General features: G+C 44.7%; 1 protein-coding gene across 9 annotated transcripts in view; it reads right to left on the bottom strand.

Annotated features, from left to right (window-relative positions):
- Positions 1–3,242: 3,242 nt before the first annotated feature.
- Positions 3,243–17,721, bottom strand: part of SYT16 (synaptotagmin 16) — a 98,977-nt gene continuing 84,498 nt past the window's right edge. For all 9 annotated transcript variants that reach the window (XM_040068567.2, XM_040068565.2, XM_040068564.1 and 6 more), the window contains 2 exons: positions 16,881–17,070; positions 3,243–6,447 (listed from right to left, as the gene is read on the bottom strand). In XM_040068567.2, the coding sequence (XP_039924501.1) occupies positions 6,134–6,447; positions 16,881–17,070 (504 nt within the window). In that variant the 3' untranslated portion in view covers positions 3,243–6,133. The remainder of the gene's footprint in view (positions 6,448–16,880; positions 17,071–17,721) is intronic.

The raw sequence follows: 17,721 nt of genomic DNA, 5'->3' as shown, positions 1-17,721 counted from the left end.
AAAAGAGATGAATGGCATCTACCAAGTTTTTTATTCAGGCTACAGTATTGACCTATATCTGCTTTGTAAAGGTGAAAAAACATGGATAGCTGTGTGGGTAGAGCAGGAGCATCTTCCCGCTGCCAGCTGGCAAACAGCTTGGGGATTACAGCATGAGGATTAATAGCCTTTGTCATTTGTAAGTGCAGATGCTAACCTTACTCATATGACAGACTGATCTTCTTTGGATTCTGTGCCTGTTTGCTGTTCCAGAAAGATGACCTTGGGCTGCTGTGAGAGACAAAATATTTACACATTCATTTCTTAGGGCCCACAGTGTAGGCTGCAGGAAGACGCAAGCTCACTCGGCACTGAATAGAAAAGCTGTGTGCCTTCAGCAGATCTGGAGCTCAGGAGTCATGCAGAGAAACTGGGTTTCAGCTCAGGCTTGATGCCACTGCAGCCCGGCTGTGCTGCTTTCCGGAGTAGGGAGTGAGCAAATTCCCATCTCTACAGCAGCACGAGCACACCAAGAGCCTTCCCCTCCTGCCTCTCTCCCCCGCCACCACCTTCCCACCACCGATTAGGGTTTTCATTTCTTGCCTGACAGCTTGTTAAATCCTCCCCAGATCCCAAATAAACACCCAGACCAGCTCTGTGGAATTATCTTGGATGCCTTTCCAAGCTTTAGGATCTGTCAGCTTCTGGCTGCTTGTATCACAGAAGCAGATGAGCTCAGAGCCAGCATCGCTTCCTGGGATATGAGAATGTATTTGTTGGGGTATCACATGCTGGAGGGAAAAACCTGCCTGATTCAAAGTGTGAGCTTCTCTACAAAGCCTGGCTGCTTTGTTTCTTCCCCTCAAACCATAGCTGCAAACATCACACTTAGCACATTTTAAATGGGAAGAGGATGTTCCTGCATACTAATTCCTGCAGGCTCTGTTGTCGTTTCGAAGAACACAATGCCCATGAGAGAAGGAAGAAAGCAAATACAGAACAGGTTGTTTCTTCTGTCATTAACTTGGTCCACATTGAGATGAATGGGTGTCACTACTCTGTAAATATTTAAGTGTCACAGCCCAACCAGCAAACTTCAAACTCCACAAGTCGACAAGAGAGCAGGGAAGCAAGGTCTTGGTCAGGAGCATCACAACTTTGAGACGACCCCTGTGGCAGAGGATAATATGATGGAGAAGGCCATATTCTTTGCCCAGCCTTTCAGTCAACTTTTCATGATGAAGGGCAGAAGGCAGCTGAGAGGCAGAGAGATGAAGTGCTGGGATCACACAGATTAAAAATGATGATAAACATGGGAGCGGAAAGCAAGCTCTGCAGGCACGCCAGCTCCAAGGTCACTGCCAGCTCCAGCTGAAGGGGAAAATGAACTGCCACCAGAGGAAAAGCCTGCTCCTCTGCCAAGCTGCCACCTTCAGCTTTAGGCTGGGAAAATGATCAATAGCAGCTGGCAGCCTTTGGATCTGTGCATCCAGGAACTTCTAACGACATCCATGACTGAGGATCAGTCGGCTGTGTAAAGCACCAAATAACTCCTCGGGATCTGCTGCTGCTAAAAATACACCCGAGCTTTGTCCACATACCCCGGGAGCTGCACAACCCTCATCGCCCCTGAAGGGAAAGGCAGACAAGGCAGAGCAACAGGAACAAGCAGGCCACAGCAGGGTCCAGCTAATTAAAGACGCCGGTAAAAAGGAAACCCAGACGAATCAAAGGATGTAGAAGATCATCCAGATAAAGCCTTTGCAAATGGGCACTTCAGTGAGAGATTGCTGCAGCTCAGTGGGCTAAAAGAGGAACTCATTCCTGTGGGCATCGGTTGAAGATCTCCATTGTTGTGGGGAATATAAACACGGTGAGATCACTCTGTTCTGTTGTCAATAAACATTAAAAAAGGAAAAATAATATAGCAGCAGAGAGCCTGGCAGGACAGGGGCATGCTGGCTGGGGAGAGAACAAGGAACAAACAGACTGCAACCAGATGAAAGATGTTGTTCAAGACACAGAGATGTATCTAGGGCATTTGCCCGTAACACTCTGGGCCAATACAGTTAATTCCTTTCCACATTTTCAGGCCTCTTTTTTTTTTAAGAAAATTCACATAAACTATAAAAGGGATTACAAACAGTGGTGTCAAAAAGGAACGAATTGTCTTAGAAAACATGAGTGCACCAGGAAACTCCCATAATCTAGACCTGCAAGGGCCCAAGCACCCCAGAACCATGTTATCCATTCCTATCCTGCTCCCTGAAACCCCCATGGCCCTCTCACAGCTCTTCTCCTCACCTGGAACCCCACAGAAGCAGAGGGCATCAGCACCCACATGGAGAAGGTCAGTGGAGCACAGGGTCTAGTGGCCACCTGCGAGTCAGTGGAGAGTCAGGATTCCCAAGGAATGGAAAACTTCCTCATCAGCCACTTCCAAAGGAAACGAGGGGTTAAAGCAGTGACTAAAAGGGCAGTGGTGTTTACATAAGAAAGACCATGAGCATAAGCCCAGCCTGTATCAATATTAGCAATGACTAATTCAGTCTGTCAATGGGGAAGAATTACAGGAGCTTTGGAATATGCCAGAGCTGCTGCAGAGCCTCCACTTCACAGACAATAAATAATGGAAGGAAAAATAAACCACAAAAGCAAGAAAAATCCCAAAATACAGCTAGCAAGCATGAATACCCCCAGTACCTTGCTGAATTTCTCCATTGCTTTAGTAGGAACATCAAGAACCCCACAAATGCACTTCTCAAGGCGTGGATGTGACAAGAGTTTTAGCAGTACCTCCAAAAACCCAGTGGTACCCCTGCCACAGCCCTTGCTCCTGCCTTCCAAAATGTTCTGATAAAATACAAGGGTAAAATGTGGCAGCAAGCATGCAACAGCCTACTTCCTTTAGACAGCAAAGTTTTGACATGTGCTCAGGTATTAACTTACTCTAAGTAAGCTGTTTTCACTTGCTTTCCTCTGACTCCAAAAACTCTACAATGAAATTATATATTAAAATTCAATTCCCTTAGTGCCATATCTTCAGAAAAGATCTTAATGTAAAAACAGCATGGAAGTCCAAACCCAGTGCACTTCATTGTTTTTTAAAATTATCTTTTTCATTAGTTTTTTTTTTTTTAATCATGCTGTTGTAAATCTGGGTTATCTCCAGTTCACTGCTGGAATGTATTATGAACTTACACTTTTTCCTTAGCTAATCATGAAGCATAGGCAAGATTTTGCAGGTTCAAGAAGTTCTGAAGAGAATCTCAGTAAGTTTTATTACACACACACATTCCAGGTAATAAAATTTGTTATAAACATTTGCATATACGTTTTATGCAGCTCAGGACAAAAAAAAAAAAAAAAAAAAAAAAAGATGGAGAGACTGGAAAACAACCGGAATCAGCAAATGTGCCTTTTGAATTGGGCTGTTTCCACTACTTTTTTATTTTTCCTCAGGAGAAAAGTCTACTATGAATAAAATTCTCTGCTGCTGGTTACCACTCAGATGTTCACTTTTTCTTGCATTGGTGATACAGCAGCTTTAGCAGTGCAGTCAAGAATGTATTTGTTGGATGAGCTGCATTTGGTTTGCAACCTGTTTTGTGTTACAAAGCCCCAGTAGTGCAAAGCAGATGTGTCAGCTTATCTAGACAGTGGAGGAGAACCCTCCTGCATAGGATAACCACCAGTCTCCCTGGAAAAATGATGCTCAGACAGGTGATAAGAAGATATAAGAGCGTGGTCTGTAGAATAACTTGTATCACCTGTACCAGAAGTGCTTCTCTGAGCAGATTATTCTGTCTGCCTCCTGAGCACCAACAGAGCCTCTCTGTGACACCCAGTGATAACCTGTGAGTGTCACAGCAGTGCCCTCAGGGCCTGTCCAGCCTGGATGTGACAAAAACCAGCACCAAGGACCAATTTTGGTCAAACAGCCAGTGCCAAAGTTTGCATTAGTTCGATTTGCACAGCACCGTTGAAGCAAAGGAAGTGGCTGTGGTGCAGGAGGGGGCAGAATTTGGTGCCAGGTCTCCGTAAATGGCAAAACCAAACCATGAAGTGATTCAGTACACACAAACCTCTTCAGCAAAATATTTCCTGTGTCTTGCTGTCATCATCAGGAATGGAGAAAAGACAGCCCTCTCCTAGAGAGTGTGGGGAATGGGAGATTGGGCAGCTGATAGCATTTGAGATCTCAGCACCTCACTGCCTGCATTCCACTGAGGATGAACATCCTCCTTTGTGTCATACACAGCACTGCAACAACAACCACTTAGCCAAGCAGCAGACTGAGACACATCCTCTATCCATCATCTCCATGACTTCAGCTTACAGAGACAGGAAAAGAGATTAAAATGGAAAAGGACAATGCAGTCTGAAAAGTAACCACGTGACAGTGTCATCACCCCATCCAGCAAGGCTGCTCCTTGCATTGCTTTCAGTTGGAGGCAGGAAGCACGATTCTTTTCTCCAGTGCCAGTTCAGCAGAGCCAGCAGCCCCTCTGGATCTTATTCCTGGCCCGCAAGGGTGCTCCTTCCCAAGGTTAGGTGACATGGTCTGGCATGCTCTACTGCTCAGCATGCCAAAACCTGTCCCCTTCCACATGCCAAGGAGGTATTTCAGGACAGCACAGGAGATTTGAGGGAGAGCCCTCAGCAAACTGAGTAGTGCTTTGCTGAATCACAGAAAAAACATGGATCTGAAGCCCTCTCCTGTAATGCTCACAGAAATGCTTTTCTGAATGAACCTCACTTCTAAAAATCACATTAACACACGGGCAAAATGATGCAGAAAGGAGTGATTCAGGCACAAAGGTGTCTGTGCAGTTTGTTCTGGTCTTTTTTTGGTATTTGTGGTGACAGAAGCCATAACTTCAAGTAAACATCTAAACATGCATTGTATAATGCAATATAAAACTGATGCTTGTTATCTCTTGTGCAAACCTATGTCAATGCAGTCTAACAAGTGCACAGGGTGTCTAATTAAAAATACCAGTAATATTTAGTCCTTATATCAACTGTTAGTACAGGAGATCTGTAGTAATGTCTAGGCACTTAAAAGTTGACAGAGGATTCAAGAGTGCTTTCTCATGCTGCCTGAAAAATATATCATCCAGTCTACAGTGGTATCAAATGCTTATTTCTAGGACTTAGAAACACGATAATAAAAGGGAGAGGATGTGATCTGCATGCAGGTTAGCTTTTCTGTGAGCTATCTGCGTGGCAAGAATATTTGCAGACTTCATTAATATAAATAAGGGGAGAGAGGGAAGAGAGAGGTTACACCAGAAGAAAACAGTATCACATCAGAATCAGTCTGTGGTGATTAAACCTATGAAAAAATGAGCAAGACAATGACCAAGGAAAGGATTTTGCAGGTATTCCCACTGTTTCTCACTAGGGTTAATTATCTGGATGTGGAAAACGCAGGGCAAGCTGGAAAGGCAAGAATTAAACTCTCTTCCCAGGCCTTGCCACCTTTGATACCCATGGCTGCTGACACCGAGCAAGCAGGTCAAAGCTGCATGCTCTGCCAGAGTTGTTTTCTGCTGGCAGAGTGTGGGAAATGGATTTGTAGAGAATTCTCCAAGCCTGACAGAATGCTCACATAGTATGCATCTGTATGCAAACCTTGAGGTAAAAAATGCTGACTTAGAAATGCCGTGGAATAGGACAGACACCGTTGAGAGAGAAATGGGACTAGCAACAAGTTTCAAAAGATGGCCTCCAAATAGACTAGATACTTTGGAGAAATGGAACTATGAAAGATGCATTGTAGTAGGACCCACTACGAGGGGTAATTTTAGATGATTGGCTTTAAGGCATTAACAGCATTGTGTGGCAAAAGCTGATAGGCCAAGAAAAGTTTATAATGTATTGTAATTAGGAAACAGTTGCCTTCTGATCGAGATGGCGTCAATTATAACATCTGCACTGTCTCACCCTTCACATGAGACTGAAAATGGAATAAAAGTTTTTAAAACACCTCTCAGTTGCCCCATCTCTGGGTCAGAAAAAGGAATAATCCAACAAAATCGCTCCCCCCCCCATATGAAACTTCGAGAATTCGCTACAAATCCATTTCCCATGGCAGAGAACACAGGGAGAGAGCACCTTGTGCCAGGACCTGCAGGCTGCCCTGCCCACACTAGGACTCCAGCAGCGTGTGCCACCTGCAGACCTGTGTCCCCTGTGACTCCTTCATCTCTTGCCAGTGGCTCTGCTCCTCCTCCCCACTGCTGCTCTGGCCCATGGAGATCCAGCCCACCATCTCCTTGCGCTTCATGCTGCGCCGGTTGTAGATGGAGATCAGCAGGGTGACATCAGAGAGCTGGAAGAGGGCGACCTGGAAGATGAAAGTCTCCTTGTAGACAGGGTTGGGCTGTCCCCGGCGGATGGAGGTCTTGCAGCGAGACATCTCCTGACCCACGGAGTTGCGCAGGCAGAGCTTCCCGTAGGTATCTAGGCAAAAAAAGAGGGAAACGTGTTTGGTGCAGGTGACAGGTTAAATGAAAAATCCCAGGCAGTCAAAAAATGCCCCCCAAAACTGTCCAGGTAGAGCAGTTTAGTCTGCAGTGAATAACAGACTGGGGCTGGATGGTGCTCCTTGGTAAAATCCACGGGATTAGAAGCAGAAGATGAAAGCACCTCTTGGATTTTCTCATATTCAGCTAGAGAGAACAGAAAACCGGTGCATGTTTCAGCCCCACTCTCTTGGAAAGAGCAGGGTATGAGATATCCAGTCCTAGCAAACCTGTGTAAGATTAACCAAAACTATGAGCGTCTCTACAGATTCTCCTCTTCAAATGGTGTCTCCACTTTCCCTTCCTCTCCCTCATGACCAAGGTTCACTGGGGCTAACCCAGGCCTCCCTTGGATGCCCTTGCCTCTCCACCACTCTCTATGGTCTATTGTTTGAGATACCAAAAAAAACATAATGGTCTTGAAAAGGAGGGAAAAAAACCCTGCATAAACAGTGAAATTATTTGATCTCCCATGATAGTTTTACATTTTTTCCACATTCTCATATTATTTTTTTTGCTGGACTCAAGGTCAATTTTATTTACAATTTAATCCCATACAAGGAGTAAACATGCTTAGCAAATACAAGGAAAGGGGATGGTCCAACTTAGTGCTCCTGTAAATCTACTCCTTAAATTCCTCTGCCTCTTGCGTTAATCAGTTCTCCTCTGTTACGTGGTTGCTAATACGTGGTGTCAGAGCTCCCAGTGCTCCACAGACCCAACTCAGTATAAGTTTTCACCTTGCTCTGCACGTGACAGTGACAGATTGCTTGGCTAGACAAGTCCTCTGCTAACCCCTTCGTAATCTGTGCCTGGGTTCCTGCGAGTGAGTATTATTTCAGAGTGTGTTGAAGATAAGAAATAAATAACAAGCCCCCACCTCTTGTCTGCAGCATTTCTATCCTCTTCTGTTCCTGTTTGATGTGCTATTTTACTCACTTATCTACTGAGCAACACAAGGTGTGAAATTACACTTCAGGTGTGAAAACACTTCCATGTCTCCAAAGCAGGGCTTCCCGCTCCTCTCAAACTGTTCCACTGAAAAAGCTGTCAGGAGGCTGACAATCAAGGAGCAAATTGTCAGCCTGCACAGCTGTACAGCTATCGAGTTACTGCGGGGAAAGTTCAGCCCAGTCATTAGCTGGGGGTGCCAGCTTGGCTCCCAACATAACACTGGGGATGGAGAGGATCCTGCCAGCAAAGACCTACTTGTCACACAAAAAGATTTGATTCAATTTCCTGGTTGTATCTGGGAAGGGAAAGAACCCCACATTTTATTGAAAGGTGGACTAATTTCCACCTTCATACTCAGTGTTGAGGGACTGAAATCTGTAACAGCTTCAGCCCCATCAGGAACACAAAGCCCAAGAGAGGACCTTCTGTTCCAGCTTGACTCAATGTGAAACCAGACAGAACTCCTACAGTATTTGTAGGGATGTCACTGTGCTTGGCACTGACAAACCACAGTGTGCACTGAAGCATTTCTCATGTGTAAGTCCTGGATGCTGGTCTAGACTGCTGGGAACTCCCTGGAAATAAAAATAAGTAGGGGTTTCATGGATTTTTTAAAATGTATTTGTCTTTTTTTTTTCTTTTTTTTTTTTTTTAATTTTCTGAGAAGAGGGTTTCAAAATATTGGAAGAATTCTGCTGGGCTGATTTTTAAATACAAACGAGCTGGTAATTAGTACATCTCTCTGTTTGAACTTCAAAATTCTTCTTCCTTTTCACAACCAACCTAACATTTCCTCCCTATGCTATTTTAGGGAAAGGTCCCCCATAAATGCCTGCATCTCTTTTTCTAAGAAGACAGGGAGAGGGGTGAGGTTTAGCTTTTAACCTTAGCATACCTTGCTGTCATCCTTCCTTCTGACTTTCAGCAGTACTGGCAGCTCAGGTGGGATTCATCAGACCTAACTGCAGGCACATCCATCTGAAGGGTGCCCAAAGGAGTCAACGAATTCGTAATCAAAAAAGCAGATGCCATAACTCAGCGGTGCTCTAGCAGACAGTGATACCATTACAGATGATTTAGGTGTTAACACTAAAGCAAGTGCCACAGCTGAAACACCCCACAGGATGCCGTTTCAGCACGTCCCTGTTAATTTTGCAGGCAATGAGTGGATGAGTGTCTTACAGCCATAAACTCTGGGATGTCACATCCCTGACTGAGGCCTCAGCATTTGAAAGTGAGGGATTAACACACCTGGCTTTGAGGAAAAATGAGCAGCACACTACCAATGTGTTAAAGTCAGAAAAGTTGGCTTTTTCCTTAATATACCTCAGATTTCTACATAATTCTGCACCAAGACCCTGTCTGTTCCATACCAAGGTGTATGGGAATTCTGTATGTATCATCTGGATCAGGCTGGAAAGAGACTGTTGTCAAGGCAGAGCTGATACCAGGAACCCTATTCACCCCCCAAAAAACACAGGCACAAAACCACTGCAAGTGACAACTAAATCAGGCTGCTAATTCTCCTCAAGTTTATTCCACTCGGTGTATTTTACCAGCCAAAAGAATCAAGCTTGCCTGAACAGAAATAAAAGAGTAGGTGTGGATCATATATTTAGCATCTGAAATTTGCTTTGCAGAGATGGTACATACGAGGCTGAGCTGTTATTCTGCTTCACTAACTAAATTTTAAGATTGTAGTTTGCCCTTCCTGTGCTGTGCTCTTTGCAGCATCTTTTTAGGTATCTCATCAGAAAACACAGCTTTTCTTGTGGTCCAGTCTGGTCATCTGGGATGGAAAGCTTTCCCCTCCTGTTGACTTTGCCAAAGAAAATCCACCCCCAGTTACACAGTGAAATTAGTGCAGCTACAGCAAGGATGAACTTGACGGTTTACTGAGGAATGTATGTGTAAGAGCATCTATTCATTATGAAGGCAAACATTTTCCATCTAATTACATGCTCAGGTTCAGTAATGGCCTCATTACTGTGGTGTCTCAGCACTCTATGCTCTTCAGAGTGTTTACTTTTGTGCCACCTCCATCAAGCACAAAAGGAAAAGAGATTAGGGCTGACATTCTTTAAAATGCCTAAGTGCTCACCCTCTGTTTAGGCACCCATCTCACTGACATGAGGAAGAGTGAGACCTCTTAATATCTGGGAGTGTCTGAGGCTGCCTCTTGCCCACGGTTACACAAAAGTCTGTGGAAATTCAAGAACAAAGTCTACTTCTGCCAAGACCAATTTGAGCACCGCATCTACCAGGCTCTCCTTTGCATACAGGTTTTGGAACAGGAGGTCTTGCTGCAGAGCATTTTTACACTGATCTCCTCTTGCCTCTCTGGTACAAGTGGACTGGACAATGTTCACGTGTACACAAAATATCAACATCTCAGCATTGAATACCAGAGTGAAAAGACTAAAGCAAAGAATGTTGTAAGAAGCCGGACATGTTTTGGGCTAGTGTTGCATATTCTTACTCCAGAGGGTTGGGCAAACCTCTCCTCATGCAGACTGCTCTGTCTCCATCAACTATCAAACACCTCTTGAGACCTCATCTGCAAAGGCAATCAGTTTTTCCAGGGTTCTTCTAATGACCCATTTCTGTCATGATTCTTCGGAGGAACTAACAGATAATGACAACTCAGGGGAATAATCAACTGTAATTTATGTGTTCCCGGTTTTAGAGCAGGGACCATAGTGTGTGTTCCTCTTTCACTTGCACTAAGCCCCACCATTATTAGTAAAGCTGACCCATGAGCGAGAGCACCGCAAATACAAAAGAGTCCCAACCCCCTGCTTGAATTTATATTTAGAAAGGAAGTAAACAACCAAAGACTCCTGACCCCTCACGTCCGTGGACTGCAGGGTACCGCACAGCGCCGTGCGGACTTTCCCACCCGCGCTCCGGGCAAGCTTGCTCATTTCCAAAAGCAGAATAACCATGTCAGCATGCTGCAATCCAGACTAATAACAGCTGCAGTAGAAGAAAGCCTTGGGCCTGGAGCTTAATTTCCCCCAGCTGGCAAGCCCACGCTCCCAGCCTACACAATAAACGGCAGCACCACGTGGCAAAGCAGCCCCAAAGCTCAGCTCTGTGCTGCTGGGTACAGGCAGCTCAACGTGAGGTCCCGGTTTGAGGCCCTGAAGACCATTAGTCCTGGCTTTGCCTCCCCTTCCAACCAGCAGTGGGGCAGAACACTGAGCATCCACACTCTGAACTGGGCTCACTGCAGCTGGATCAGTAAAATAGCAGGAAGGAGAATTAGGCCCAAGCTTTTGATCCCAACCTCACACCATGAAAGTGTGGATTAACGCAGTTTAAGGCCTACTGTATAAATCATACAAGAGCTGGGAGCTGCCTACTACACTGCTGAGAGGCCAAGTTTCCTTTCCCTGTTCCACCAAGCCTCTTCTTCTCAGGCTCCCTCTCCCAGGGCTGGCACCTCTCACAGGGGAGAGGCTGGGATTTGGCAACCTTCACAACATGAGTCACCAGAGAAGAGACCAGCAGTGCCTCTAATTTAAAATGCAGCAGAAAAGAATGCACTGCTCTCTCAAAACACTGTTTGGCCTGAGGGGAGGGAATTGCTGGCATCAGTGACATGCAAGACTGGAAGCAACTGCACAGGTCTCTCAGGAAGGAAAGCTAGCTCCAGAGAAATCTTGGAGCTCAGTTCCTCAGTGATCCTCCACTGCTGCCTCAACACCCCATGTCCATTCCACAGCACCTCTCCTGGGACACGAGTCAGGCTGCAGAGCCTGTTCACCACCTGCCTGCACTCCCCAGCCCAGAGGAGGTGCAGCTTCAGCCCGGGCTGACAGAGCGAAAGCAGAACACAGACACCTCCTCCAGATGCATGGCGTAACTCTCCTCTAATGAGGGCATTTCTACTCTTTTCCACATCAGTGCTTTGCTACTGCTTCAGAGAGGGGGTTGGAACTTCACCAGAGAAAGTAGGGTTGCACAGCCGAGCAGATCAGGAAGCAATGGGAGCAGCAGGGTCTAAGGATGCTTAAGCCCGGCTTTTGTCACCTCCAGCAGCAGTGTCCACAGGCATGGCTTGGTTACACAGCCTGTATCAGATCTCCTTCAAACGCTACTGCCAGTGCAGATTCACACTAAATATTCAGCCCCAGCTGAAATATGGACTTAGGATTGTTCCACTCTGGTAGAAATGGCTTTTTTTTCTTCTGCTTGTTTTAGGAGGGGAAAAATTTTCTTATTCACAACTATGGGATTGGGAGAGCATCAGCATCCATCCACTTCAAATGCAGTCCTTTGATTCAGAAAGATCTTCATTTCTATGCCTAGCAACTATATCATCAACTATTCCTTTCACAGACCTTTTAGAAACCTAAAGCTATTGAAAACATTACTGGATAGCCACACACTATCCCTGGATGTCTAATTATTATGGAATATCCCCTGCAAAAAATCTCACAGTCGCTCCTTGGAAGTCCATTTTTCATTTGTTTTGACTGTGACACTTGTTCCCCTAAGCCTACTCAGTCCCAGGTCCCACATGTGGTGGGGAGAGCTGTACCCAGCCAGCCCATCCACCTGACAGTGCCCAGTACCACACACAGCAGTAAATCCACGAAAATACGGCGTAGGCTGGTTCTCTCACAAACACTCTTGAATCTCCAGCTGTTTGTGACTCAAGAACTTCCTCATTTGGAGGCTTTGTGTTTAACAACCCTCTGTGGAACCTTCTCTGTGAGTTTCTCCTGTGCTGCACAGAAGTGAAGCGGGCTGCCAGCATCCATGACATTCTCTAGTGAGGGATGTGACAGCGTAGGTGAAGAGCTGTCTCCTCTTCAGAACCTGCTCCCTCCTCGCTTCCTTTTGCCGTCCTTTGGTTTTGTATCAGAAGACAGCGGATGACTATTGTCAATTCACTTTCTCAATGACACTCAGAGACCTCCGTGAATCCTCCCCCATCTCCCTTTGTTGTAGCATCATAGGAGGCACAGTCTATTCAGCTACAGCTCACTGGAAGCTCTTCCCATTCCCCTGATGGTCCCCAATGTTCCACACCACATCTTTTCAGTCCTGCTATATTCTGTTTGAACAGAGAACTGTACACGGTGTTCATTACACAAGTGAATGCATATTTACAATCAAATATCAGTTTTCTGGTTTCTCCACCTTAAATCTGGGGGACTTTCACCAAAATTGGTGACCCTTGAGTCAACATTTTCCTGCAGCTATTTGCCATAAGTCTAATATTTCACTCTCAAGTGGCTCTGAGTCCATCCAGGTCACATTTGAATTCCACCTGCATCCCCATACAGGAGACCTTACACTCATCCACATTCCCTTTTCCACCTCACTGCCCAGCTGTTCATTACTGGGACATCCTCCAGGGGCTCCTTGCTTCTGGCCTCATCTTTTCCACGCAGAACAAATCTTCCTCAGCTTACTGTAAGCTTATTTCAGCTATATTCATGAGTGGGCAACAAGAAAGTGCAGAAAGAGAGGTGGTTTTCTCCAATCTTACTGTCACTGACTGGCAAGCACTCAGCAGCAAGAAGCTTCCCAGCACATCTACTGCTATGTTATCCAATGTCTGGAGGACTGAATCCATCCCAGCTTGCCCTGGCACAGATCCCTCTTCTATTACTGATGACATGGGAACATGAATCACGAAGCTTTAGGAGCTCAAGCAAGTTCCCTGTTCAGAGCAAGATATGCACGTGAAAAGTTAATTTCTTTTATTCATCTTCCTGGCACGCTTTGAAGTAATTAAAGGAATTAACTGTGCCTTTGTTCTCCAGGAACCTAACAGGGTTTATAACTATTCTTCTTTCAAAAATAAGCTGATAAAATAAAATCCACTAATGGCTTTCAATAACTCTGATCCCAGAGCAGATAGGATCCTAATTTAAAGATCCTAATTTTCCTGTGGGAGCATTTTCTGTACTTGTTGGCATTGTTACCAGTGGCTCAGGTAGACCTTTGTTTTCAGACAAGTTTTTACTTCAAGAATTTCTCCTGTTCCCCATAGAAATCCTGATAGCTTGTTCTCACCGCTCCTGTCTTTTCCAGCATCAGTGCTATTGTATTTGTTTAATGGGGTTAATATGCTGCTGCTATAATAATGATCATGCACGGATGCAATTATTATGTGTGATTAATTCTGCAGCTGCCGAAAAGCTTGGAGGACTTTTCTTGGGCGAGGGAATAACTTCACAATGGTTCTTCTCATATTGCATTACACACAGACATAAACCCCAAAAGAAATGCAGAAGGGAACAGAAGGAAGGCTGGATTAGAGGAGACAGAGCTGCACCCAGCAGAGCAGCTGAGGAAGGTTGTGCTTTGTGTTTATGCACTGACTAGCTCAAATGATTCCTGGTCCATCACTGTGATCCCAAGGTATTACTTCCATGCACATAGTATGTAACTGGTTATAAATTTTTAAATACATTTCTGCCAGTGGTGCAGGCTTCTCTTGTTACTTTCTTTTTTAGTAATAAAGACCCTTTAAACCAAGGCACTGCATTTTGTTCTAAGAAGATACAAGACCACAGACAAAAATACGAACTCCTACAAAATGTTAGCACAGGCTAATGATTTTTACAAGAAGCAAGGAGAATGAGGGGCACAGCACACAAGCCATTAGCACTAAAATACCAACAGTGTCCACATCTGACAAAACTGTAGATGCTTTTCTGCACGAGGCTTTTTGGCACACCCAGATAATTTATGGTCCGATGCTGGAGCCATACTCTTGAGTGCTCTTAAGTGCTCTGAGTGATAATGGATCTATTTGTGTGATCAGGGATTTTAAGCTTAGGCCTTTAACTCAGCATGTTCCCCAGAGCAATACCTGGACACTTATCCTTGACCAAACTATTCTTAAATCCCACATATGTCACCCAAAGAGAAGACATTGTCTGCATGATTTAAGTTTCCATAAGCTGCCCAGCTGTTTTCTAACCCATTTATTACCCACGTAAGTGCCCATGACTTTGAGATTTACCTGACTCAGTTTAAAGGTTTAAGTGAGGGAGAAGATGCACCCAGGAAACACTGAGACATGCACCATCTCCCTTTTCTTCTCTAGAAAATCACCTGTTCTAGCCTCTGTAGTCTTTAACACCTAAAATCACCAGTGTCCCAGTTCAGTTCCTTCTTTTGCATACAATGAAATCCCTGTGAAAGGAGATGCCAAGAAGGCAGCAGACATGGTGTGGGTGTACAGGTGGCAGAGAATAGGGTCAAGGTGGGCAAAAAACACCGCTGGAAACTTTGCTGTTGTGCAAAATTCCTTTGCCATTCCTAAAAGCTGACAGGACAGGCCCTGTACAGGGTCTGTGTATCCAGGGCTGGGAATGGACAGGGATTCTGCCCCTTGGCTTCTCTCAGTCTTGCTATAAATGGCTGCCCTGAATAGCAGTTTAGGCTGGGTATTAAAGTGTTCCACAGCGCTATTATATCCAAAATTTCCATGACACTTTAAAGAAATCACTCCCCCTGAGCCTGGAACAACAGAACCTCAAATAGGATCTATTGAAGAAAACACAAGGGCTCTTTGCTCGCCCTCCAGAAAGGGGCTCAGCAGTTTCAGCTTTCACCTTGTGAAGGACTTATTGAGCATCTCATTCAGCCAGCAGCATGTATCAGGGGCAAGAGCGGCCCTCACAGTGCTGCTCTGCAGTGACTGAGGGGTTATTAGTGAAATGCTGCTCCAGCACCAAGACAAGGGCTGGTTTCCTTCCTTCTTTTTAATTTCTATCAGTTTCTGCTTCAGTGGGTTTTCTTTTTCTCGCCACACTACTGGGGGATTTACAGGCACAGAAGAACAATTCAGAAGGCAGAAGCAGCAATGTGACTTGGAATAAAAGAAGCTGATTTTGATAGGTTCAGAGTTTGCCTGTAAAAATTTATGGATTTCTGTGTTTCATCTAAAAGTTGATCTAGCACTGAGGGACATTGGTCTGACACTGGTCTGTATCATCTGGATACAGAAAGGATGAAATTTCATTTATGGGGAAAAGAAGAGGGCATTACAGATGCCTGAAAACTAATTTGCCTGTATTGGGACTACTTTAATTTCATTTCTGAAAGTAAATTCTGAAGTAAAACTTTAGAATGTATCTACTCTGCAGCATATATAAACAGGAGAGCTTGCCTGCTGGAGCATAGTTACCTTAGTCCACCTTTGTTTTAAATTACTAAAAAATATCCCAACTTAAAACCTTTCAATAAAAGATGTAAATACAAACGAGAACATGCCTTTAAGTAACTCACATGGAGAGCTTTGTTGTCACAGCTAATAAAGGACAGGGAGGGCCGCACAGGCTGGGGTCAGGTGTTTTACTGTTGCACAGTCTTTCCCTTAATTCTGGAGGGACTGACTGATGACACAGACTATTTCTGTAATCTACCTAAGTATATTTTAGTGAAAAACCTGAGTTTTCACATCCATGTACTGAAATATTTCATAAATATTTTGCTAGATCTGAACCAAAGAGAAGAACATCTTGCAAAAGCAATTTCAGTGTTTTGCAGCTCAAGATTTTCTGTCAAATCCAAAGGAGGCAAGGAACTGCCAAAGGTGTACCTACTTTGACAAGCAGGCACACATCACAGAAAGCAAACACACCAACAAACTAAAAGGTGTTGTTTCACGTTGCCATCAGCTGCTGGTTTCAGACAGGAGGCAAAAGGACAGCAGGAGATGAATGAAACACTGCTGTTCAACCCCTGAATGAGGCAGCAAACAGGTGACTGTGGCTGTGACTCCATCTCTATCACGGACATTACCAGCACCATCCTCCTCAAGGACTTACTGCAGCTCAGGCACCAACTAAACCTACTTTAACGCAATTCCTATTTTTTCCCTTAGGACTGAATGAAGGGAACACAGCTGTTGCAACAACTTCCAAATCTTTCTGCAGAAGCTTTCCTTGTAGAGCAGTGGTGAATCCACAGCAGGAGGGTCTCCAAAGGGTCCAGGGCACCAGGTCACCCAACAGCACAGCAAGGGGACCAAACCAAGTGTAGCCCTGGGAAACCCTTAATGGCACCAGGCAGGGGCTCTGTGGGTCACATGGTAACATTTAAACACTTGGAAAGTGCTTTTTGGTTTTTTTTAATGGATCTGCTGAGAATTATGTTGTGCTTTGGGTACAACAGCACTTTTGCCATAATCAGATATTGTAAAGGTATGAGCAATAAAGCAGACATTCAGGTTTTACTGTCCCATCAGCTGAGCCTTCATATGATTCCTTTCAATTGCCCTGTAACATTTATCAGCACATGGATCTGAAATAATACTTAATTTTCAATCAGGTAATCTGCAAGGAAAGCCAGCTCAGAAACGCTGTGGTTGAGTATTTCAGGGAAGAAAATAAAAAAGCAAATTTTGGCTCAATGGCGCTATTTAATAGCAGTGAAAGTACTTACCAGGTGGCCTATTAATTGCAAGGTTTCGGAAGTGGCTGCCTTTGATCATCTCCACTGACAGCCTCCCTGTAGTGGCATTGTATGACAGTCCCACAAGCAGCTCTGGCACCCCTCCATGCGACAGGGACTGTGTTGAGGAAGCGCTATCACTGTGAGAGATTGCTGACAGACTCAGCTGAGAATCTGAACTCTGCAGGGAAAGAGCACTTGAGAGAATCATCAGGACATTCACCACTCCTCCCCCCACTTAATTTATATCTCGTGGCCTTGTTTAGTAAGAGCTCTCCCAAGAAATTACAATAACTGAGAATTAATTATGCTGGGGCACCAGAAGGATCAGAGCGTCACTTTTACAAAAACACATCTCTGAACTTTTTCTTTAAAGATGAGGAACTCTGAGTGAAGTGTTATCACGAGTATAAATCAAAGCCTCTGAGATAAGCAAACATCCTACTACACTAATACTCTGTACATCTCCTTGGTAATGGCTTTTGGATGGAATACACTTTTCAGTTTGGCAGGTTTTGGCCATGTACTGCGCATTTTCTTACTTTCTCTCCTTGCCACCACAATGTTTTCACTATTCTCCCCTTCACCTGGAGCAGGATGTTTTATTCATTTCACGTGCACAACCGCTCTCCGAGCTTTTTGTAGACAATGAGTCATGACAGAGCTCATCTACACAAATTGATTGGCATAGCCAGAGCTGGGTACAACTGTGATGTGCATGGAAAATTAAGAAGCAGCACAGCCAGTTCCTCTTCACATGACCCACCTCTCCACTTCCATCTGTCAGGTGGAGGAACATTACTAAGCATTTCTGGCAAGATGGAAACTGCAC

This window comes from Hirundo rustica, chromosome 6 (genome assembly GCF_015227805.2).
Source record: "Hirundo rustica isolate bHirRus1 chromosome 6, bHirRus1.pri.v3, whole genome shotgun sequence".
NCBI classification, from domain to species: domain Eukaryota; kingdom Metazoa; phylum Chordata; class Aves; order Passeriformes; family Hirundinidae; genus Hirundo; species Hirundo rustica.
This window is presented reverse-complemented; position numbering and strand designations above follow the sequence as displayed.